The sequence below is a fragment of the Strongylocentrotus purpuratus genome, unplaced genomic scaffold (assembly GCF_000002235.5).
Source record: "Strongylocentrotus purpuratus isolate Spur 01 unplaced genomic scaffold, Spur_5.0 spur5_scaffold_17, whole genome shotgun sequence".
Taxonomy (NCBI): domain Eukaryota; kingdom Metazoa; phylum Echinodermata; class Echinoidea; order Camarodonta; family Strongylocentrotidae; genus Strongylocentrotus; species Strongylocentrotus purpuratus.
Window position 1 is genome coordinate 26,765,633 of NW_022145602.1, and position 25,761 is coordinate 26,791,393.

Sequence of the window (25,761 nt, forward strand, 5' to 3'; positions counted from 1 at the left end):
TTTTCTGAATATTGTATATTCATAATTATTGATTTTTATATAAATAGTTTATCAAAATTCACATTTTTCATGATTTAACTGAAAAACAAAACTTTATATTAGTGCATCCACACAAAAAAATATTACTATTAATCTAACTTGGATGCTGGTGTGAAGAAATAAGATTCTTAAGGAGAAAATAGGAAATTTATATCATCAATATAATGAAAATAATTAATGGATAGTGAGGACATGACGTCACAGACTCAGGAGTGAGTTGCCAATTTGTCTAGTGATTTTCAAAGTTTTTAATGTCATTAAAAATTCATAATTTTCTATACATTGAATGTTTGAAAATTTGTAGAAATTGTGTCTTCATGGAAAATGAAGTTGTTACATCTGGTTCATTCCATATTATACATGCCACATTCTTGTTTGGGGAGTTCTTACAATGAATAATGCATAATGTGGAGTTTAACAAATTTAAAATCCGTCAGAATTTGACATTCATTGATCATTCATTGATCATTCATTAATCATTCTTTGACAAAGTATGTACATAGTTTGTGATAGGTGGATAGATATAATGTTAAATATTGCACTTTGTTCTGTCAAACTTATAGAAAACAAGAAATGTTTTAAGCTGTTATGCATAAGTTACTATGCATACAAAATATTAAAAAATATACTGAAGATTACAATACGATGTTGGATTCAAGAACACATGGGCTATCTCTAGAAATTCAAGTCGTTCTTTTTAAACAATCTTTGATCTTCTCTGGAAAGAAAATCCATATAAAATATTGATGACAATAAATTGAGTATAGAAGACAGAGATGACAAAAGGTAGATGTCAAATATGGAAGATTTGGTCAAACTGTTACCTGAACAGAGATATCATATATCACTTGCATGGCCTCTTGGCACACACAAGATCTACACGAACTTAGAAAGTCAATCATAAGTTATTCATTGTAGTAGTTCTAGGACCTGTTTCACAAAGCCTTTTTCAATGACAAATGACAAATATCAGTGACAAAAATGTACATTTGTATTTTAGTTTTGTATATGTTTATATCTCTCTATATTTTTAACTTGTTTGTAAATTGAACATTGTCAGCCTGTGAGCTGCTTGTTTGAAGTGATTTCTCAATAAACCAAACCAATTCAATTCAATTCAAATCTGCTGATAACCAATCAGAAGCAATGATTTCAGTAACTTATAACAACAACTGTCATTTATCACTGATGACAAGTTTTGTGAAACACACCCCTGTTCTGCAGTTCTGCTGTCAGGAGTAGTAGCCTGAGTTTACGAGGAGTACCTAGAGGTAGCTCAAAGAGTATTCTTGATCGGTGGTTTGAGATTTCAAGGCATTAGATTGATAAGTTTCTTAAAGATGTTTGGAAAGTACAAAAACTAGAGGCAACTCCAAGAGTATTCTTGATCGGTGGTTTGAGATTTCTATGCCTTGAGATTCATTATTTTCTTAATGGTGTTTGGAAAACTCAAGATTCTTGCTGCTTGTTGGCCTGTGCTGGTTCTTGAGGTTCTGGAGACTTGTTGGGTCTTGACAGATTTCAAAGACAGTGTCTTCCAGAAGCAGATCAGGACTTCCTCAAGACTCTCATTGCTGCTTGTTGGCCTGTGCTGGTTCTTGAGGTTCTGGAGACTTGTTGGGTCTTGACAGATTTCAAAGACAGTGTCTTCCAGAAGCAGATCAGGACTTCCTCAAGACTCTCATTGCTGCTTGTTGGCCTGTGCTGGTTCTTGAGGTTCTGGAGACTTGTTGGGTCTTGACAGATTTCAAAGACAGTGTCTTCCAGAAGCAGATCAGGACTTCCTCAAGACTCTCATTGCTGCTTCTCACCTCTTAAGTGAAGTACTTTCAGGCAACTCAAGATTCTTGCTGCTTGTTGGCCTGTGCTGGTTCTTGAGGTTCTGGAGAATCGTTGGGTCTTGAAAGGTCTCAAGGGCAGTGTCTTCCAGGTCTGGACTTCCTCAAGACTTTCAATGCTGCCTGTCACCTTTCAAGCGGAGTACTTAAAGGTTACTCAAGATTCTTGTTGTTGCTTGTCGGCTTGTGATTTTCTTGGTCATGAGGTTGCGTAAATGCTTGAGGTTCTTGAGTCTGGTTTGGTCATCAGGTATGGAGGGGAATGCTTCAAGTAGGTTGTTTATGCTTCCTCAAGACTCTTATTGCTTGTTCTTTGTGATTTCCTAGCCATAGTGTCTCACACTTCCCAGAAGTTTTGGAGACTTTGTTGACTTCAGGGAACTTTCCTGGGCTAGTTCAACTTGTTGTTGCTTGGTGGCTTGTGCTTTCTTGGCCATCAGCTTCCTCAAGATTTTTATCGATTTTCCCTTGTTTGCTACAGTTGTAGAAACTTGTCGCTTTCCAGTAGCTTTTATAGTCTTCCTACAGACTGTTATTGCTTTTACCTAGTTTGCTGAAGTTCTGGAGACCTCTTGCATTCATGTAACTTTTCTGTCCTTGTTCAAGACTCTTCTTGTTGTTTGTTGGCTTGTGATTTCTTGGCCATGAGGTTGCGTAGTTTCTTGAGGTTCTGGAGACTCGTTGGGTCATCGGGCTTCAAGGACAGTGCCTTCAAGTAGCTAGCCTGAGCTTGCTCAAGACTCTTCTTGTTGTTTGTTGGCTTGTGATTTCTTGGCCATAAGGTTGCGTAGCTTCTTGAGGTTCTGGAGACTGGTTGGGTCATCAGGTCTCAAGGACAGTGCCTTCAGGTAGCTTGCCTGGGCTTGCTCAAGACTCTTCTTGTTGTTTGTTGGCTTGTGATTTCTTGGCCATAAGGTTGCGTAGCTTCTTGAGGTTCTGGAGACTGGTTGGGTCATCAGGTTTCAAGGACAGTGCCTTCAGGTAGCTTGCCTGAGCTTGCTCAAGCTTTCCATTTAGGTGAAGCATGGCACCAAGGTTGACATGGCCATTAGCAACCTGGATGCAAGAAGAAAAGTGAATATATAGCTCTTTCAATGACACAAACCAAAATCTTTTGTGCCACGTTGCTAGCTAAAAATCATTGATACAGCAAACTGTTTTGTAAGACACTTAAAGGAAACCAAAACCTTCATACTAAGTTACTTTTATTGTAAAGTTTAAAAGATTTGAATAAAATCAGTGAAAATTTGAACAAAATCGGGCAAGGAATAAGAAAGTTAGGTGTGTGTGTGTGTGTGTGTATTGGGTTTTTACAGACGTGTATCAATCAGATATGATTATTTACGTCTGGGACCGACCTTTAAACGTCACCATCCGAAAGACGTGACTCAGTTTCGAACCTGCGTCCTCGGCTGAATCAGTTTGTAACTTCCACTTTTTAGCTGGATTACAGGCGCACGCCACAACGCCTAGTAGTTAGGGCTTTTTGAAATGACTAGTCACTAGAGGGCGGTATTCAATTTGATGACATCATCTGTGAACAACTCTCCATGCCTTTTGTACATAAAATTTCACGATTTTTTTGTTTTCTTCGTATTTATTTGTGTTCTTGATCCGACTTCATAACATGTGAAGTAGAATATCATTTTGCATTCTATATCTTGATTTCAGGGGAGTACATTATCTCAATCACAAGAAAGAAGGAAAAACATGAAATTTGATGTACAAAAGGCATCCTTAAATGATATTTTTTTCCTTCAATAATGAATTATCAAAAAAAATAGTCCCTTGAGAAACCAATGCCAGTAAACGATGACAGCAAACAGTGGCATGAATGGCCTGCCATAGTTAAGACTAACTTAAAGTCAATCTTAGTCTTTGTAAAACACAGTACTTACCCCCAGATCATACGACAAAATAATAAGCGAATCGGTATGAATGACTTACATCAGGCTTCAAGTCGACTGCCACCCTGTAATACACCTCAGCCTCCTCATTATCCTTGGCTTGTCGGAGCGAGTTGGCAAGGTTAAAGGTTATCTCAAAGTCGTTTGGTTGCAGGTTGAGGGCGGTGTGGTAGAACTTGGAGGCTTTCTTGTAATCTCCTTGGTCATGCCAAAATTGTCCTGAGATTTAAAAAGATGAAAAGGTTATAGATCTATTTACCTACTATTTATCCCTTCACTTTTCAATTTCATAATGTAATAGAAAATGATCTATCACATATTTTGATATATTAAATCAATCATTCCTCTATTTGATACCAGGTAGTAGTAGTAGTAGTAGTAATCATCGCTATTACTTTACAACATTTGATTAATCATTATTCTTTTTGGGAGGAGGGGTAAATCCAAATACTTTTGAATCAAGGAGCAAATTTGGCCTACCAAAAACCTTCAAGGATCTAGTCTGGGCTTGATAGCTAGATCCAGAATAGGAGTAAAAAGATAATTAGGGTTGGCCTGATGAACCCCTATTTTTTATTTTCAAATGTGCTGGTGGCAGTCAAGTGGGGGAGGGTCACTGACGCAGAATTAGAAATCATATTATCTTCCCAAGCACTGACTGCAGACTCACATACCTGCCAACATTTGGAAATAAGAATTAGGAAGTTTTAGCACGTTATGCCTTCAAAAATAAGAAATCGCACTTGCAGCGGCAGCGTAACTGGCAATATGCGGTAAATCTGTACCAAAAAGCAAATACAAACTCGCTGCTCTATCATGCAGCCATTAAACGCACGTAATACAAGAACTTTAAAATCGCGGCACATCAACATTTTGAAAAATCAGAATATTCCAGATTTTCAGGTCCTAAAAATAAAGAAAAACAGAATATTCTGTATTATCTGTAAGGGTTGGCAGGTATGGACTTGTGAAGGTTCTTACCGTAGTGACGAAAAACGTTTGCATTTTCTGGCTCCAGTGAGACTGCTCGCTCAAGAAGCCGTTCAGCTTCAGTAGCTCGATTCTAAAATAAAAAAAGATATTTATATAGATGATTATTGAAAATAACTGTCAAACTTTTATACAGAGTTTAAAAAAAATCTTACTTCAGGTGAGCCTAATATACCAGAAAACTGTAAACCAGAAACTTTGCAACATGAATTTTTTACGACGGCCATTTTCATGGAATTTTGCAATACTGTAATCTAATATTGTCAGCAAATATGGATTACTTGCAAAATTTATGGAAATTTCTTGGATGCAAACGTTTTTTACTTTACAGGAGTACTGAAGACAACTTCAAGATATATTTTGTTACTAGTACCATGACATATAGACTATTAAATTCCCCATAAATCTGAATAATATACTCTGTACTATTTATGTATTGTGACTCAAGTATTTATTTATATGTAGATTTTCAAAGCAGAGAAGATCCCAAAAGGAGATTAGTCACTTCCTACGTTTATTACTCTCTCATACTTACCGTTTTTCCAAGAAGATTTGCATAGGTCAGATGAGCAGGTACATGGTCTGCTTTGCTTCGTAGTGATTCCTTGAACCAGCTTTCTGCCTCCGGAAGGTTACCAAGCTTGTACTGTGTCTCACCTGCAGAGAGAGAGGAAAAGAGAGAGAGAGAGAGAGATGGAGAGAGGAGAGAGAGAGAGAGAAAGAGAGAGGGGAGAGAGAGAGAGAGAGAGAGAGAGAGAGAGAGAGTGTGTGTGAGAGAGAGACAGACAGACAGAGAGAATGAAAGAGAGAGTAAACAAAACAAAGATAAATGTATTGTAAATTGATTGTCGGTAAGAATATACGTGCAAATACTATCAAAATTGCCCATTGTTAAAATTAGTGAGTTTGATCATGTTTAATCTTAGACATATTTTTTCTTATAAGAGAAGCAGCAGTCAAATAAAGTTGTTATGTATTCCTTTTAGAAAATTCCTTTCTTCCCCTTTGAGCTGAAAGAGAGATGATATACCATATTTGAAATATTTTCATACATTATTCCCAGATAAAAACAGGAAACAGACAATTTCAAGAATTGGGAATATAACAAACCAAATACAAATGAAAGTGAAACGAAGATATCATAAAGGCGACAGAGAAAGAAAACAAATACTATTGACTTTGTATCCATTGTGATAGATGTTCAGACCATGATTTGCTAAATATTTGAACAGATCTCTTTTTTTTAAAGCCCATCTGCACTAGTTTGGTCAGGAGGGTTGAGACCTTCCTGCAAGGTCACTGACAGGGGGTTATCTCATCAAATCAGCTCTCAATTAACATAATAAAAAGGGGATCATGGGGAACCAACGGTCACCGCTTAGGCATTGTTTGCTATATAGAGGGAGCAAGTAGCTGTAAGTAGTGCAGTGGGGCTTTATAAAGAGAGAAACTCAATCATAATAAATACAAGAATCAAGATGTCCTTACCAAGCATGTTGTACAGGCTCTGGGTAGGGTAGTATTCTGGTTTCCTCTTCAATGCATCCTCCAACACAACCAAGGCATCCTGGAATAGTAAACAAAAAATAAAATAATATGTCGTGTGGAACTGGAAGTAAATGCCAAGATACATCAAAAGCTTGATTGTTGATGTAAAATAAACCTCATGTTTGTCAAAATCATAATAATCATCACCTCATCTTCATGATTACCACCATCATCATCAGGACCATGACCATGGCCAACACCACCACCACCATCATCATCATCATCATCATCATCATCATCATCATCATCATCACCACCATCTTCACCACCTACCCCTCTCACACCACCACCACCATCATCACCATCCTCCTCCTTCCCCTGATACCAACAACATCTTTCCCTTCTCCATCTACATTGTACCACATACATCTGTGAATCTTAAATGCACACCCCCACTTTCTATTTCTTCTTCTCTCTCTCTCTCTCTCTCTCTCTCCTTTTTTACCAATATTTTTTCCTCCATATTCGTATTATTATGTATCCATTGAGGGTAGTCATGCTATCAAGCTTTGCTTATTTTGTCAACCCTCCTGTTTGATTTTTTTCTCAATTAGTTACAGCCAGCCTTACTTTATTCGACATTATAAACTTTTGAAATGTGTAAAATTTGCAATGGTTTGTTTGTTATATATTTGTAAAAATGCAAAAGAAAAAGAAAAAAAAAATCGAACAGAAATAAATCAAATCAAATCAAATCAAATCCATACCTCATGTCTGTTTGCCTCCTGGAGTAGTCTTCCAAGGTTGAAGAGGGAAGAGACGACCCCGTGCATCTGCCCCCTAGGGTCCTTCAGTCCTGCATCATCTAGGGTAGCGGCCTGTCTGTACACCGCCTCCGCTTCAACGTTTCGCCCTACCGTCGTCAAGGCAATCCCCAGATTGAGATGGGCCACTGGGTTGATAATAAGGAATTACAAAGCAAAGTTTGGAATAAGTCAATGAACCTGAAAAGTACTTGGAACGCATTCACCTCGAGTCTCAGCATGACTGAATGCACTTCAAGTAAAGATCTTTGTGGTATACACTTGATTCTTCAAAATTGTGTAGTAGGCATACACAAATCTGATTATTTGTTTGTATTTATCAAATCAATACAAACGCAATAAGAATGCCTCTAGCAATTACAGTGAAACCTGTCTAAAAAGGCCACTCAAGGGAAACACACAAAATTGGCAACTGTAGACAGGTTACATTTCTAGACAAGGTCCACAACCCATGTTTCTTTCTAAAGGTTGACATATAGACAGATCTGTGTGCCACCCTCTAGAAAGACACATGGGTAAGACAGGTTTGCGTGTAAAATAAAAGCGAGAATACTTCTGAACTGAACTTACTTGACATGCGTGGACGGCATTTAATAGCAAGTTGGTAGCAGTCGATAGCCTCTTCAAATCTGCCAACTTCTTGTCGTAGCACACCTCTGTGTAGGATGAAGAAAAAAAAAGATTGAAGCAAGAGATGAGAGACTGATTTTACAAGTTTTAAAACAATTAACCCTTCAAGTGCTATCTGCATCTCTCTGCATGGTCAGTCCTTTGTCACACATGCAATTTGGCACAAAAAAGGCACTAATTGATGGAAGGATTGCTTTGTGCAACACACCCTAGGTGTATTACATGGATATCAGGGACCTGTCTTACAAAGAGTTGCGATTGATCCAAATCAATCGTAAGTCCTCTAATCATTCGCAAGTTTGCAGTCTCCTATCTCTTATACACATAGTTGGGATTGATATCAACTCTGTATGGGGCCCTGGTTTTGCTGGGGTAAGCAGGGCCCTATGGTAAAGCAGTATGAAGTGGTAAACATGGGTAATTGTTCAAAGATCAATTTTTTCTTTATAAGTTGTTTATTCCATATAAAGCGCTAAGAATTTATACCTCACGTTTTTATGTTTATTAAGTTTTTCTTTATAGTTATATATTTAATGTAAAGCGCTTTGAAACGATAAGTATGATCAGCGCTATACAAATGTTAGCTATTATTGTTTTTATAAAATAAACCAAATTATTTTATCATGACCCAATACATGTTCTGTAAATGTACATCCCCTCTGCTATCGACCATAATTGGACTTACAGGTTATAGTGCACATCCGCCATGTTCCGGCGATATGTCAGGGCCCTCCGGTAAGCATCTTCAGCCTCTTGTATCCTACCTGCAGTCTTATAGATATTGGCCAAGTTCCCTAGAGCTGGAAAAATGAAGAATAATAGGGAAAATAAATAAAGGAATACACATGAAGATAGCTTGAACTGGAATAGATCAAAGTTGCAATAGCGCCATCTAGTGTTCAGTTATGGTACAATGTGGCAGAACTTGGAAGACAGCACTGCTGAAAAACCAATACAGGGGCTTTCACTACCCCATTCCCATCCTGTATTTAATTCTTTGTATGCAGATCTGCGAGTAATTATCAGTTAATAATTGACATATATACCCTAACAGTAAATTATAAAATGAAATTAATGACATGAAGTATTTATTGTCCATTCAAAATTTTGTGTTTTGTTTTAGTGAAATAAAACCAAAAAAATACATTATCTTTAAAATTAAAAGGGATAGTTTTGGAGGATGTTCACAAACAAATCAATATTCATGAACATCCCCCCAAAATATTACACCTTTTTGGGTAAAATTTCTTATTAACATTTGTATGCCATGTCAGTAGGAACTACCATCACTGGCTGGTAGTAATAATCAATGATGATGATGATGATGATGATGATGATGATGATGATGATGGTATAATCACACAACATGAGGATAAGCAATTCAAAGTTCATTCTCTAAACAACTTGTAAGAAATACTTTGAAAAACATATGGAACACTCTACCTCAAGTCATACGCTTATATAAAAACAGTTCAATGTTTAAAAAATAAATGAAACTGACCTTGTATTCAGAGTACCACTGAATTTACCTTACCAATTTTACATTACTTCACACATGTTTTTGTAATTGTTTGTCTTTATATTGTGTTTATCGCTGACTCTTGTGATATCTTTAAAGGGAAAGTCCACCCCAAAATAAGTTTGTTTCGATAGAGGCAGAATAATAAGAAAATCAGGTGAGTGAAAGTTTGAGCAAATTCTGAATGAAAATAAGAAAGTTATGAATTATTGAAGTTGTGATCAATCAAATACAAATTGGCAACTCTGTGACTTATCATACGAGCTCTCCTTCATTTGCTTTGTGCATAATATTCCATAAAATCATGTTTTCTTCGTTATTGATGACGGAATATATATTTGTTCCTTGCAGGGGGAGTATAGAAACATATTTGCAATTATTATATTTAGGGTGCATGTATGGTTGAAATTTTTCTTGAGGGAAAATGAAAATTTTAGATTTTTTTAGTACTGAGCAAATGGAAGTTGAGCTCGCATGATACGTCATAGAGTTGCCAATTTGTGTTTGATTGATCACAACTTCAAAAATCCTAACTTCCTTATTTTTAATCGGAATTTGCTCAAACTTTCACTGACTTGTTTCTCTCATTTTTCTACTCCTATTAAAACTAACTTAATTTCAGGGTGGACTTTCCCTTTAACTAATAGATACTCAGTAATATAAATTATAATATTCAGGGGAACCTTTTTAAACAAGGCCATCATGGGCTTTTCCTTTGTTCTCCTATTTCAGTTGAAGTTATCGTATAAACTGAACATTCTCTGCCTTTGTATGGATATATACTTGTATGTTTATTTGCTTTTGCTGTGTTTTTTATGAAAATGAAATGAATCAACAAACGAACGAACAATGTTGATTTACCTTTTGGTGGGTTGACTTGGATGCCTGCTCTGTAGAGGGTCTCTTCTGTCTGCCATTCCTGGTTCCTGAGAACAGTTTTAAAGCTAAAAAGACACAACTGAACGATGACCAACGCAACAAGGAGCTTACGTCCCAAGTCAGAAGACCTCTGCCAGATCTGACTAGCGCCCTCTGCCAACAGCAGGCAGAAGCCGACACTTGGGATGTAGAGGATTCGTTCCGCAATGACGAAGCCGACGTAGCAGAGAGCGTTGGTCGCGGGGAGGAAAGGAAAGATAAGAAAAGAGGTAGCGACGATGATGACATTGAGTAGGCGTGTCCTCTCGACGACGTCTTCGTCGCTGAAACTCATCGACCCGCTGCTACTGGTGCTACTGCTTCTTGAGAAGCGACGCCCGCATCGCTCGGGACTACACGAGCAATACCGTGAGTGCCGCTTCCGGATTATGTCACAACCGTTGCTGCGTTGGTACGAGTTATTGTTTTCTCTTTTCGGGGGTATGAAGCTCTTCTTCGCATGCCCATTGCGTAAAGATTTAATCTCTTTCCCATTGCTCTTTTGCGTAACGCCGTTGCACGATGGCGCTGGGTTTTGCTCAAGATATCTGTAGCTGGCGCATCCAGCTGTGTCATTCCTACAAGGCACATTCTTTAATCTCCCAGTACTTTGTGTATTTAATTCATGGAGATTATCAAGTTCTTTAAACGAGAGATATCCAAGCACTGCCAATGTCGCGTAAAGCCCAATACTCCATAAATTCCGCAAATCTATTATTGTTTGAATGAGCGGTATAGATTCCATCGACCAATCAAAGCTCAGTAACGTTGGGCACAACAGCATCCACGCATTGTATGCTGGGAGGTACAAAAAGGTCAGAGTTCGTGTCTGAAGACTCGGCGAAACAGATGCTGGGTTGTCGGCGGGGGCGAAAATGGGTGGCTGGAGGCCGGTTGCGTAGAAGCGTATGCTGAGAAGAACGCCCCCTAGAGTTGCTTGAAGCAGCAGTGAGTGACGTATATGACAAAAGTCAGCCTGAGTTAAAAGATTAAAAAAAGAAGAAACAAACAGGATTATTAGACAAATTTGCACAAAAAGTATAATGCCATATACTAAGATAAATATATAAATATGGGCCATTCCCATTTTTGGGTCTTGATTAGCTCTGTGAAAACCCTTTTAACACCAGGGGGGTGTTTCATAAACCTGTTCGTAAAGTTGCGCATGACTTTACGACATGTATTTCTTAAATTTGTTTTAAATGCTTATAATTGATTTGTAATGTTTTGTTGGAAACATGAATAAATTTGAAATTTGAAATTTGAAATTGTATATGAAAATCCAAATGGGATGCTCAATATTTATTTACTGCATCAACTAAAGTTGAACTGTGCAGATGTAGATTAACATTCTTATTATAACATTTTTAATGCAAAGTTTATTTTTGCCAAAATTGAATTGAGGTTATTGGAAATATCAGAAAAAACTTTGGGCATCCTATCTGGCACTTCATGTACAAGTCGTTTGTAAAGTCATGCGTAACTTTACGAACAGCTTTATGAAACACCCCCAGTACAGATAAATATCACATTGGATAGGCCTACAGTTAAATAATCTTGAAGTGTTTGGTTTATCTTTTACATGATATATAATAGGTGGCTTAGGGAGATTATTTGTGAGAAGTAAAAGAGTTAAGAAGAGGGTGAAAAGTTAGGGAAAGATAAAACCTAAAATAATTATGTTACCAACTGGGGCCCCCGTTGCATAAAAACTTGGATTGTACTTTTGCCATATTGGTAACTTCCATGGAAACTTTGATTTGAATGGTTGTTGAGTAATGTTGCCATGGTAGTTGATATGGCAAATTTACCATCAGTGATAAGTTTTATGCAATGGGGCCCTAGTATGTGCATTTAATCAACAACAACAACAACAAAGAAAGTGAGAAAATTGTCTCCCTTGCCATGAAGTCTGAAGCTCGGTTGCAATTTTGGCAATGAAAACATTTTCATTTTGTTGAATAGGATGTTACAAATTGTATTAGATTTGTCTGGCAGAACAACCATGTTGACAGATAAGGAGTCCAGAAAATAAAACTCTTGAAAATTGAATAAATGCAGCTGACATAATTCAATATATGATACTCCACAATGAGTTTGCCAATTTGGCAAGTTTTGTGTATTTTGTGGCAACATTACATTTCAAAATATTGTAGTATTGGATGATATAAGCTGGTGGTTCTAAGACATACGTATATGCGTTTTTGTCAGAACTTGATTTGAAATGGTGTTATTATATAGAATTGTCATAACATAAAAAACTGCTCTTCATTGTTTTAATTTATTCCTGATAAATAGCCCATCATTTTGTCAATAAATAGATGTAGTTGTTGTAGTTCTTCCTCTATGTTCTGTCTCTTCTCCCCCCCCCCTTCTAACTTTTGGTAAGAACCTCCCATTGGCATACATTACTTGGATATGGAAATACCTGTATATGTATTTCTTTCTGTATTGTATAAACCTTTCTTTGTTACTGGTGATAGTCTATGACAAATCACTTTTTATAATTCTGACTACCCATTCCAAATTTGCTTTTGTTCTATAAATATGTTTACAAGAACTTATTATTATCATTCCAATTACTTTAGGCATTGTGTTTATTATAACTTTAAATATTTGATATATGGCGATTTGAATTATTGGAATAAAAGTTGAAATTGAAATAGATATTGAATTATAATATATTAAAAATACCATTGTAAGTTATTGAGGAATACAACCCCATACATTAAGAACAAATCCCATTTTGGTGATTGATGCACTTTAATGTGTCCTTTCAGTTTCATGCAATCTTCATGTTTGTTATTACTCGATCCTCAACATCATCACCATGGCAACACATACCAACAAGCCCTCTACCATGGTCTCCATGCTATATTCTTGAGATTAACCAACGATGCAGATTTTGTTTGGCAGCCGTTCCCTAAAGTTTGCTCCCCAAAGTTTGCATGCCTGTTAGTAATTTGCCAAACCAGATTTTCATCTTTGACAAGATCATCCAGACCTATTTCTGCTGACAACCGAACAGATGTAGTCCAGGTGCAGGAGATATGCCAAATGAATACATAAATGGACTTTGAATCCCACCTGCAACCATAACCTTAATCCTATACAATGTGCTTTTGACAATTAATAAAGTCTTTAGCAGTCTGTATCTATGTTAACATTGCCTGTAACGTAAATGGAATACAAGTTTCTGTATACCTGGTAGCTATATGCGCAATAAAACTTTTATCATGAATCTTCAAAAATGTTGGATCGCCACAAATGTTATAACGATATGAACGACTGATGAAACGTTAACTGATGGATCTGAAATTCTGAACACATCAAATTTACACATCTTATATCAGTACGAATGACTGATGAAACATTAACCGATGGATCTGAACACATCAAATATTTGGCAGCAGCTGCTTAAATCCAATAGTTGAGGAAATGGACTGAAGATTGTGTCACTTGGCTTGACCACAAGTAAGATGACTGATTATAAAAATGGCTTCATCAATGACACGCAAAATTCAAAAATCAAACGCTCTCAAAAGAAAAGTTTGAGAATTGCTAAGCCAAATATAACCTACAGGTGTTCAACCAAGGTGTTGCAATTGCCACTTGCTCAAATTTTTTTTTTGAGGCCACCAACCTAGTCAAGCTTCGCTTATAATTGCAGTCTCCTGCAGTTTTTCAACTGATAGTTTGAATAATACTTTAAATTTATTTATAATAATATGGTATAGATATATTCATTTTCGTTATTATATGTACATATGTAAAAAAACAAAAAAACATGAAGTTATCATTGTTTGTACATTTTGTATTATACCTTACGTTTATATGTTCTTTGTTATTGAAAAATGCAGAAATGAAATAAAATAAAACAAAATTGCTCATGTCCCTTGTCCACCTGTGGGTAAGTAAATGTATGCCCAGGGGTTCGGCTGGAGAAAGGTATCCTGTATAACATCCCCCCCCCAATAAAATTGTGTATCTGTAATTCTTTAATATTGTCAATAGTTGTCATTCTTTCACAAACTGACCCCAGAGTATGAAGGATCCTACAAAAAAATGAGTGCAATAAAACATCGATATGAAATAATACACATGTCATTATTATTTCTCTTTTTACTTATTTGAAGGAAGTGAATTTACACGTACCGTAGGCCTACTGCAATTCAGGGCTGTACAATAGAGAGTGCAAGGGACACATGGATGCCCCAAATTGTCTAGACCCTCCCCCCCCCCCCAATTTAAACATTTAAATGCATAATAGTTAGCTGCAACAGAAGGCTCCAACAGGGAAATAGTGTTTAATGTTTTAATCATGGATTCCAATGTAAAATCTAATTTGAATCTGCTATATACTTTCATTTTCAAGCATCCAAGAGACTGCTTTCTACAAACATTACAACCACCCGATTTTCAAAGTTTTTTGTTTCTTTCTTGGGAGCTTAAATTTGAGACGCATGGAAGTGTTCACTGCTGTATCCATGACCCAGCATTGACATCCATTATGCCTTGTAAAAAGTGGGTGGCAAATTATTTATGTCAAACTGGTTCTCGTGTTGATTCAGGAATCTAATCCATAACCTTTCTAGACTGCAGGGTTCGGGAGTTGGTGGGGAGTGAGGAAGAAAGAGATGGTGGGATTATTTTAGCCCATAAATTTTCACTTTTTTTCTGCAGACAATGTATTCAGGTGAGGCATATAGAGGCCAAATATACTGATCTACTGTACGGAAATATTCCAGTGTCAAGTTGAGTCTCCTGATTTATCTCCTAGAAGTTTGTTTTCATTATCAGATAAGTTAAGAATATAATCATCATTACGGTCATCACTGTAATTCAGCATCAGCATCATCATTCATGATTACCATTACTATCATCATCATCATCACTATCATCTTCATCATCATCGTCGTCGTCGCTGTCGTCGTCGCCGCCGTCATCATCATCATCATCTTCATCATCATCATCATTGTCCCATTAAACTGTTATAATTTTTCAAGATTATAGGCCTACATTACAATAAAAATCTTGACATGAAAAGAAATCAGCCTCTGAATAACTTTTTGTTGTTCTAAATTACAAATACTCCTTCGACAACAATATTGCGATGCCTAAACCAATTCATGTAGGATCAGACCCACATCAAACATGGTATCTGTAAACATCCAATGCATTTCTACAGGAGCTAGGGGTCATGGGTCATGTGTCAAAGGTCAAATCAGCTCTTGACCTCTGCACCTAGAATGTAACCCAGCAGCTTGAGTGGATTATTGACAGTGTGTGCAAATATTCAAAGCAGTTCTGAAAAAAGTTATGTTTATGATATGGATTGTGTATGGATATGGATATTTGTGTTTACGTTTTAAGGGTAAAGACCAGTTATGGTCATGCGATTGCATTGTGAAAGAAACGTTGTGGAATCGATCAGAAAAGGTTGATCATCTAGCATCTAGCATCTACAAGGTTCTGGAATCATCAAAATGATAAGAAATGTGGCCCATTCTTCGTAAAGTTACAAGCACTATACACAGAAAGATGTATATGGGACTACCCTATATCTCTCACAGACCATGAGAGAAACAAATTTACCAAATATATGAATTAGTAGGCGGTTTCCCGGCAAATTTGTTATCATCATGTATTATTCAAAACATATTCTTTCACATGATTGGTAATGAGAGCTTCCATTTCATTTTTTGAAACTGGGACGTTTCCAATACTGGTCTTTACCTTTAAGGAGACTCTAACTAACATTCAGTTTGAAATATTGTACAGATTATTTTTGCCCTCTCATTTATTTATTGCTTTGCAGTGAATTAGTGGTAAGATGAGGTCCCATTGTGAAAAATATTTTGGGAGCTTTTTTCTCAACATTTTAAGGTATTTCCTATATAACTAGACTATTTTACTCGTATTTTCTAATTGTAAATTATGGAAAATAGACAAAAATTATATTTTTTTTGCTGAGGATTGATTTGGAACAATATTGGAAAAATATATTCAGAGTAGAATATAGTAAAAACATATTTCCTGTGCTATTTTTCACCATTAAAAATAACCAGTTTCATATCATTTCATTTTGACTAGGAATGTTTTTAAACGAGGATTGTTGTTTTGGGCTTACATTTCATTATTTAGTTCTACATGTGAATCTCAAAATTTGATGACTAGCGGAGTAGCTGGCAACACTGCCTAGGTGTCTAAATTATTGATAGATTCAATGTTTTCAAGACCTTCTGGTGATTGTTTTTTGGTGTCTTCCTCCAGGAAGCCAGAAATAACTTACTCCTCCCCTTTTTAAGGTCATCGTTCTTATCGCAAACAGAGCGTGCAAGTCCCATTCACATCAGAAAAAAGTGTGATTTTAATTCAGTGGTTCTCCCAGAGTTTTACATTGTATACAATATTAAGAGCTAATATAGCAACATAATCAATATATCCCATTTAGATAATATACTGCAGCTACACATACTGTAAGATGTGATAAAATATCAGAATATTGCTAACAATATCATCAGTGTAAACGTATTTCATCAAAGCTATGTTCCAACTTTACCTTAAAGCCTGTGTACACTAGTTTGGCCAGGGGGATGTGACCTCCCTTCAAGGTCACTGACAGGTGGTTATCTCATCAAATCAGCTCTCAATTGACATAAGAAAAAGGGGATCATAGGGGACCAACAGTCACTGATTGGGCATTGTTTGCTATAAGTAGTGCAGTGGGGCTTTAAAACAAGTTTTTTCCAGGAAGAGTCGGGTCCAAGTTTCAGTGTGAACATGGATCATGTTGAAGTGATCAGCTATCATTGCCAAAGGTTAAAGGATGTGGATGGCGCCTGTGCTGGTGTGGAATTATAAACATAGCGGCTCTGTTTTTGTGTCTAGAGTTTTAAATAGTCCTTGTCAACTGATGACCTGGAAATCCTGGAATATACTTTGAAGAATGTAGATTCATGACAGCCAACAAAAATATTGAATGTATCACCTGATTTTATTTTCATAGCAAAATGAGGGGGGGGGGGGCGTACTTGCTACGATGGCCCTGCACCTGGGCTTGTTATATTATATTGTGCCTTCTCTTGCTTATTTCATTTCTAATGCGCATTTCTCTTTCCTTATCTTCTTCTCAACCCCTAATGCAACTCATCATTTTGTACTTTTTTCTGTACCCCCGATCTCTCACTTCTTTTTGTTTTTGTCTACTCTTTGTATTATGACCGTGTTTCTTCTATCTTTGTTTTAAATGCTTATAATTGATTTGTAATGTTTTGTTGGAAACATGAATAAATTGAAATTGAATTAAAATAGTTATATAGAATGTGAGTACTGAACTGATGATTGGCTAGCTATCATGTCAACAGAACTCTTAAAAACTAGTTTCTTTATAAATAAAACGTTTCTTTATATGATACCTTTTTGGATGCTCTTGTCCCATTCACAGAAAAGATTATTTATACAACATTTCATAGTAAAAAGGTTCATATAAGTTTTCCCTAGTCTGAATAGGCTTCCAAAGATTTTTTTTTTTAGAAAGACATTTTGTGAGACCTCCATGGTAAGACCCCCTCCTAGAATAGTGCAAAGTGATCACCTGACCTCATTTGAGTGATCACATGACCATAGTTTGTTGTAGCACCTGTTCCACTAAGTGGGCTAAGGATTTTTCAAATCTGTTTGAACTTGACAGAGAAAGAAGATTTGAGACAGGAATGCATAGCGACTGCCCAGTGAAAATGGGTCATCCTGAAAGTATTTCAACTAACATCCAGTAATAGAATAATTTTCTGAGTTTATGTAGCGCTTGTTACATCAATGATGTCTCTCAGCTCTTAATGGATAAATTGGATATATTATTAATCCTGTCATTGGATACAGTCATGCCCGTCCACAATGTATGCACATTCTCCACTCCCTGGAGAGCATTCCAGCCAGGCGCCAAGTTTACAGATGCTCACAATGATGAGCAAACTTCAATGACTTTCTCATCCTGCCAGGTACCCATTTAACACCTGGGTGGAGGGTGGCAAAAGTGGTTTGAGGTGTTGCCAAAGGACATTAGTGCCAGCCTGGGATTTGAACCTTCATCCTTTAGGTTAAGAGTCACATGAAAGCACCACTATACCAAGACACCTCCCAATTTTCCTGGCATAACAAGTTTATGTGAGGCAATGAAGTTCTTTAACTTGTAGCACAGAGGGTCCATGTTTACAGAAAGTACATTTCCTGGAGACTGAAATCTGAGGAAACGGGCCTTGTTTTTTGTTTTAACATCTGTTTAACAAGGTGCGCTAAGGATATTTGGAATCCATTTAAAGGAGGAGAGGAAAAGGTGTGGCAGGAAATGTAAAGCTTATTTTAAGCAACATTCAGATACAACATAGGCTTGCTGAATCCCATACTCTTCTAGTCAGTTCCTCTTTTCTCGTACTTTTTCTATTATATTTGTCGTTTCATTGCATATTTTTGTAATATAACTATTCATTGTATTATGTTTTGCACGAGAAATAAAATCATTTGAATCATACTTTTCAGGATTATGTGAAACTCCACTGCAACTCAAAATGTTAAACTGTATCTAAGATAAATTTCTTGAAAATATGATATGACGATAAGGATACTATCTTTCTTTTTTCACATCTGCCAGACTATAATTTGGGCTAATGATTAGTTTCATCTATCTGAAGGAAATAGAAATCATGAAATGGGACACGACACATTCACAATTTTTTTTTAAAATCAACTCAAAGCGTTTTCAAAGGCCTTATCCATCACCTAACGTATCGCGGAATCTAAACATGATTCTATGGGATATTCAATAGATCAGTACTGAAATAGGCCATTTTTGTAATTGCATACATTAGTTGTTACTAGGTAGGACAAACCTGGCTAGCCATAACCTAACAACATGTAATACATGTAATTTACTTTCTATTTAAATACTACTAATAGTAACAGATCAACGAAATAATTTATATTGAGGCACTATAAATTTGGTTACATTATCCTATTGCCCTTGAGTTGAATATCTTTGAAAGCGTTTGTGAATATGTTCCACGCAGAGAGAACATTTAATATTTTTCACTGACTTTGCATCATTTCATTTCAGACAGAGTCATGGTTTTATTGGTTAACTGAATGTTGAATAAAGTTATTATCATTTGGGTCCCTATAGCCCCTGAGAGCCCATACCACCCTAATTGGTTAATGAAATTAAAGTCCCTGTAGACTTCAATACAGATCAGCAGTGACAACATTTCCAGCTTTGCACGCAATCAATTTATCATAAGCCTTAATTGGAGATAGTCACTGGCAGGTTTCCCAGATGTGCACGATGATGGGTTAAAGTTGAGATTATAAAAAAAAACATATAAAGAAAACTGTAATGAAATTTGGGGGTACCTCAGAGAGAGAGAGAGAGAGAGAGAGAGAGAGAGAGAGGGGGAGAGAGAGAGGGGGGTTGGGGTTGGGGGATCAGATTATTTTCTAGATGGCAGTTGCCCAGGAGATGCTAGTCCTACAATGAAAACAAATATCATTCACAAATTATCCCAACTTGAAAATGTTAGTGAAAACATTGCGTGTACTTGTAATATTTCAGAAAGAAGCTGCATACTTGTAAAAGCTTTAAATTTTTGTTTGAATATCTTGATATATTAGTATTAAATGTGTAGATCAGAGTCAAATCACAAATGGGTACCTGGCAGGAATTAATTCCTTGAAATGCTTTAAGCGCAGTATATGGCAGCCATGTTTAAGCCGGAGTAATAACTGACAGACATGAGCGCTATACAAGAACCCACTATTATCATATGATGTAAAAGTGTAACTCTGATTGACATTTGGGCACTTCCATATCGTATGATACTTTAAGACACACCTGGGAAGTGTATCATACATGTAAATTGATTAATTAAGTTACAGCTTGTATACAGTATTCCTGAAAAGGACATAAAACTCTTCCAGATATGCGATCAATTAATCATGGCCTTTAATAGGAGACACTCATAAACAAGTTTTCAAGAGGAGTCTGATGAATTCATCAGTTGAGTAATTAATATGATGATGATTTGAGACATAATCTCTGGCTTAATTAGGATTGGGAAGAAGGCACGGAATAGAAACCAGATGGTAACATGATGTTCCTGAATATGCCTGGTTGTATTTATCAAGAGGCTGGGATGAGAGTAGAAGGATGAGGAGAAGTGAAGAAGCAGAACGGAGCTAAAAGTGAGATGAGTTTTGGAGAGAAAGAAGAGAGAAAGAAGGAGAAGAAGGAGAAGAAGAAGAGGAAAAAAGACAAGGAGGAAGAAAAAAGAGACAACAAAGAAAGAAGGGGGTTGATGGAAAAGGGAAGAGATGATAGAAAAATATGAGAATGAGAAACGAAAAGAAAGAGAGACATGAAGGCAGGAAAGACAAGGAATATATTAAAAAGGGAATATATTAAAAAGGGAATATATTAAAAAGGGAATATATTAAAAAGGGAATATATTAAAAAGGGAATATAATAAAAAGGGAATATATTAAAAAGGGAATATATTAAAAAGGGAATATATTAAAAAGGGAATATATTAAAAAGGGAATATATTAAAAAGGGAATATATTAAAAAGGGAATATATTAAAAAGGGAAAAGGAGATAGAGAAGAATAGTGGGAGAGGAAAATCGGGAGAGAACAAAAAAGGAAAGGAAATAGGGTGTTAAATAGCCCTGAGAGTAATTGCTGGACTATCAAATATGGAAGTTTCTGATTGAAGATAATTGAAACTGTCAATAAGAATTATCTTGCAACTTTCATATGGATAATTTTAGATTAAAAACAATTTTTTGACAGATTTATGAAAACAATTATTCAGTATGCTGAAGTTAATTTGCATTATTTTGGCAGTACTAGTAATGTATAAGTACCTTGTGTTTGCTCGCATTCTGCAATGAAATGTTTATGAATACATAAGTGTTTTTTTCTTCCAGTTTTTGTTATCTATAACTCGGCCCGAAAACGTTAAATATAACCTTTAATGGCTCTTTGGGACACCTGCAAGAACGCGAGGATCAGTCACGGGTGGGATGTTGACTTCCGTTAATAACTTCCGACTGCCAAATTTAATCCCCAATCCAGAAGGAAATAAGATGATTGTCATCTACCAAGCTTCTATGCTATAAGGAAAGTGTGCTGAAAACTGAGCAGGTATGCAGGTTTCATAAGGGGAAGCACCAGAGTTTTTCATTCTTAATTTAATGTCAAATTTCAAATAAAGAATGCACTTCTCTTTCTCTCTCACTTATATTTGGATGTGAATATCTGCTTTTCTCTAAACTTAAAAGGGAATAGAGTACATGGTTGTGCACAAATTGTTTGATACATGTAGTTTATGTGTATCTATGGCAAGGAAATAATTGAGCCTTTGTAGGCTCTTATTGATAAGTCTAAATTACCTTTCTTTGATTTCACATTTTGGTCAATATCAAAAGAAAGAATAAACTTTTGTTAAAACCAAAAATGCAGCTCTTATTCCACTTTACTCAAGTAGAGTTATACAGAAAAAGAAAAGATGAACAAGAATGAGTATATTCTTAAATATAACAAATTCATGTTTCATACATTAGATTTTATTTCTCTTAAATTTTGTCTTTGGGATTCAAGTGAATTGCTAATTTTCCAGGTTGAAAACAAAACTGTATTTCTTATTTTTGGGGTGAAACTAGCAATACTCTACACTATCTCTTATAATGTTGTAGACTATTCGCACCAATAGCAATTCAATATTTTATCAATCACCCAGCACATTCAACTACCTGTCATGATCAATTACATTGTATCTCTCTATGACACATCACTGAATTAGGTTAATGTGTAGTCGATAGCTCCAATGTTCATCGTAAACAACGTTGCATCTTTCTGCACGAGCAAAATGGGAAATCAAGATTTATCTACAAAAAATGAAAGAAATTCAAAAACGAAATGGACTTACCGGTACACCACAAATTTATACTGCATAAATGCATGCAGAAAATGATTCATTTGAAAGTGAATTAAGAGCAAGCTAAATTCCTGTGAAATGATTCTTAACCATTCAGTATTGCTACATGGCAGTTCACCAACTCACAAAAATGAAATTTCTTAAAATAATAGCTAGACAGTTATCATATAAAATGTAAGTTGTTTTTTTTTTACCTCAGAATGTACATGGGGGTGGTCAGGGAAGACTCTCATTGTAAAATTGAGATTAACTTATAGAGATTTTGTATCACTTATTGTTTGTTTGTTTTGGAGATGGAAGAAAAACTGGATCACAGGACATATCTTGGAAGGTCTCAGACTTGATAGGTGACAGATTATATGATACAACAATAAAGAAAAAGAAGAAGAAGAAGAAGAAGGCTAAAGACTAGGGGTGGAGAAAGAACTAAAGGAGACTGGCTCTGGTGTGTGGAACTGCCCTGGGCAGAACAAATGAGAGAGATGTCTGTTAAAGACCATTAACTCAGTGCAAATGTACATATAGGAGTTCATGCCGTTGTAGCTCCAAACAGACAATATATATTTTCTACCACAGCTCTTTTTCAGTTCATATCTCCCGGGGCCTGTCTCATGAATAGTTGAGATTGATCCAAATCAATCGCAAGTCCTCTAATAAATCACAAGTTTGCAGTCTCCTATCTCTTTAATGTACAAAGTTGCAATCAATATCAATCGCAACTGTTTATAAGACCCTATTCTACCAGAGCTCTTTGGCCGTTTAGAGCTGTATCATTCTCCGCTCCTGGAGTTGATATTATTTCTTGGTGAGCCCACCTCCTCCCAACTAGCATGGTCCATTACATATTAATTGGTGCGTCCCATTATCACAGTATCAGCTGTCAATCATGAAGTGGGCTCGGTCACCCTCTCGACACCCACATGTCAAATCAAATCAAGCAACGATACTTGATACAAGAAACAAACCACTTTTACAGGCACAGACCGATTGCTCTGGACCATTAGAGGGCAAAGAAACTCCTTCAGAAGTATTGATTTTGTAAGATGCTTTTCCTGTATTGTCAATACCCGGTACTTGTAACCCACCCCATTTCATATAAATTCATCGATAGGTTAAAAAAAAGCAAATCGATTAATGAAACTTGATAAAAGAAAACGAGCCAGTTATACCGACCGATCCTTCTAGACCATTAGAGGGCAACAAAACTCCTCCAGAAGCACTGATTTTGTGAGATGCTTTTCCTGTATTTTATCAATACTTGTAACTCATCACCTATAACATTCCACATAAAATCACTGATAGTTTTTTTTGTACAGCCACCAGACCCTAGATATTTGATACTGACAAAACAAGTTTACAGACACAAATAAATGTGCATTTGAACCTCTTCGAGAATGATTGTCTTTAGCTTTTGGGAGATGATTTTCAAGTAGTTTGTTGAGTTACATTTACTCGTTTTATTTAACAAAATGTTACCTCCTGCTCCCAGAAAAAGAAGAAAAAAAATCAATCAACCTTAGATATTTGATATCGAGGAAACAAGACAGTTTACAGATACAAACTCTCCTTCTCGATCCATTAGAGGGCAAATGAAACCCTTCTGAATTATTGATCTGGGAGATAACTCTCTTGTTCTATTTAACATAAATACATTTAAATTGCCAATGTATCTTGGTCTTGGCAAAATAGTCCTCACAGAAAATGGACAGCAAAATGAGGTAAAAAATAAACCTCATCAGAATTGATTAACATGCTAGGTTCATATGAGTGTCAATAAACATTGATTTTAAGGCCAAGGATATCCTGTAGTTAAGGACTGCGCAGATGCACAAATGATCTTATGGTTATCACAAAATTTACAAGCAATTGGGGCGGGGGGTGTTGTGGGGCAGGGGGTGTTGTGGTCCTCAAAGTTATGTGCCATGCCGGCCGAGCTCAACTTTAAGGTTTTACCAGCCCGTAGTTAGCACGACTGCTTCCAAGACTTGTGGTTTAAAACTTTTAAGCAGTTACTGTCTTGCTTACTTGTGGAGTCTTAAGAACCTACCGGTATGTTGCTAAAAGTATTACCGGTAGTGGGTTTTTGTTTAAACATTTGAGGTTCCTCTTAAACTGTGACGGTGTCGTGCGAACACAGCTAATGCGAATTTAAAATAAAACTTAATTAGGATCAAGTTACAGAGGCCCATGTAAACATAGCCTGAGGCTTGTTTCCCCTGAAGGGGAGGGCTCTGTCTATCAGCGCCAGGATAAAATTTAGGCTGAAAAGACTTCACCCTCAGCGGCAGTGACAATAGGCCTGTCTTCACTATCTCAAGATTGCCAAATAGCCCGCTATTTCTGATTTGGGAAATAATCCCGAAGTTACAAATCGCGTCTTCATCAGCTCAAGATTCGACCTCGAAACTTGAAACTTGACCTTGAGAAATTAGCTCGAGATATTTTGCTCAGCGTTGGCGCATAGTGCGAGTCTTCGGTCTGGTGAATACGCACCGAACAAATGGCTGGATATTTTGCCAAATAGTGGGATATTTTGCAAACTATCCCAAGATATCTTGGGATGACAATCCCGACCAAATATCCCGCTAATTGCTACTTCGGTCTGATGAAGACGCAAATTAGCTGGATAATTTGTGATCGGGATAGTTCAAATAGCTGGATATTTGGCAATCTCGAGATGATGAAGACAGGCCTAATGGGGTTATGTCAGGCTGTAATCCCCTTATTCTTTCTGGCGGTATAGTGATTCTGGTGTTGGTACTTCTGCACGTACGCCAGCTACAGTACTGAAAGAGCCAATTATGGGCTGTCTCATTCTCACACGCTTGGTATTGATCAGAAGAGAATTCAGCGATTATTCTCGAGATTTGAATCTTGCCGTATCTCTAAAGGTTCTCAAGATTATGTATTATTTGCTGAGAGACGGAAGGGAGTTGACTCCATGAGAAAATGAACTAATGCCTTTCTGGCTGTCAGCAGATCGATGTCAAGCATCGTTTATGCACTTTTTCAACAGATAGTTCGGATAATACTTTAAATTTATGATAATATGTTATGGAAATATTAAGTTTTGTTATGATATGTAGTATGTACATATGATGACATAAATGGTACCCTGGGGTACCAAAAAAAATTTGGCCATTTTGTTGAATTATTATTTTTTTTTTTAAGGCTGTACCCTGGGTTACCAAAAAGTGGGAAATTATTTTTGTGTGATTTTTTCAACCTTCAATTGTGTCCAATGTTCTTGTAAAAAATCCTTTAAGTCCTGTATTTCTAAAATTCATTGTTGTTATGAGTAATTATTCTATTATTGATATCATTTCATGCTGTTATGATACACCCTGTATTATTATTGTGGTATAATTAAAATTATTAATTATAAATGAAAGTTCTATTTTGTGTTATGATGCTATCTGTGTACAGCAGTCATGATAATCTCATGTGTTAACTATGTCGATGATGCGATGTTTGTTTGTTGTTTTTTTTCTCGAAAGAGTATACAGGTACGGTACGTACGTGCAATAACATCAAGTTCTAAAATAGCCGCGGGTCGGGACCGGACGCCGGAGCTAGCTAGCACTATAGTGTGCGATAGCCACCGTAGTGCGCTTGTAAGCTA

General features: G+C 36.5%; 1 protein-coding gene across 1 annotated transcript in view; it reads right to left on the reverse strand.

The window, feature by feature from the left end:
- Positions 1-322: 322 nt before the first annotated feature.
- LOC753440 (protein O-mannosyl-transferase TMTC2) overlaps positions 323-25,761 on the reverse strand; it is a 38,728-nt gene continuing 13,289 nt past the window's right edge. Inside the window, exons 2-10 of the mRNA XM_030987996.1 lie at positions 10,097-11,129; positions 8,402-8,516; positions 7,657-7,742; positions 7,030-7,214; positions 6,263-6,341; positions 5,310-5,431; positions 4,766-4,847; positions 3,825-4,003; positions 323-2,933 (exon numbers count right to left, since the gene is read on the reverse strand). Coding sequence (XP_030843856.1) covers positions 2,745-2,933; positions 3,825-4,003; positions 4,766-4,847; positions 5,310-5,431; positions 6,263-6,341; positions 7,030-7,214; positions 7,657-7,742; positions 8,402-8,516; positions 10,097-11,129 — 2,070 coding nt within the window. The 3' untranslated portion in view covers positions 323-2,744. The remainder of the gene's footprint in view (positions 2,934-3,824; positions 4,004-4,765; positions 4,848-5,309; positions 5,432-6,262; positions 6,342-7,029; positions 7,215-7,656; positions 7,743-8,401; positions 8,517-10,096; positions 11,130-25,761) is intronic.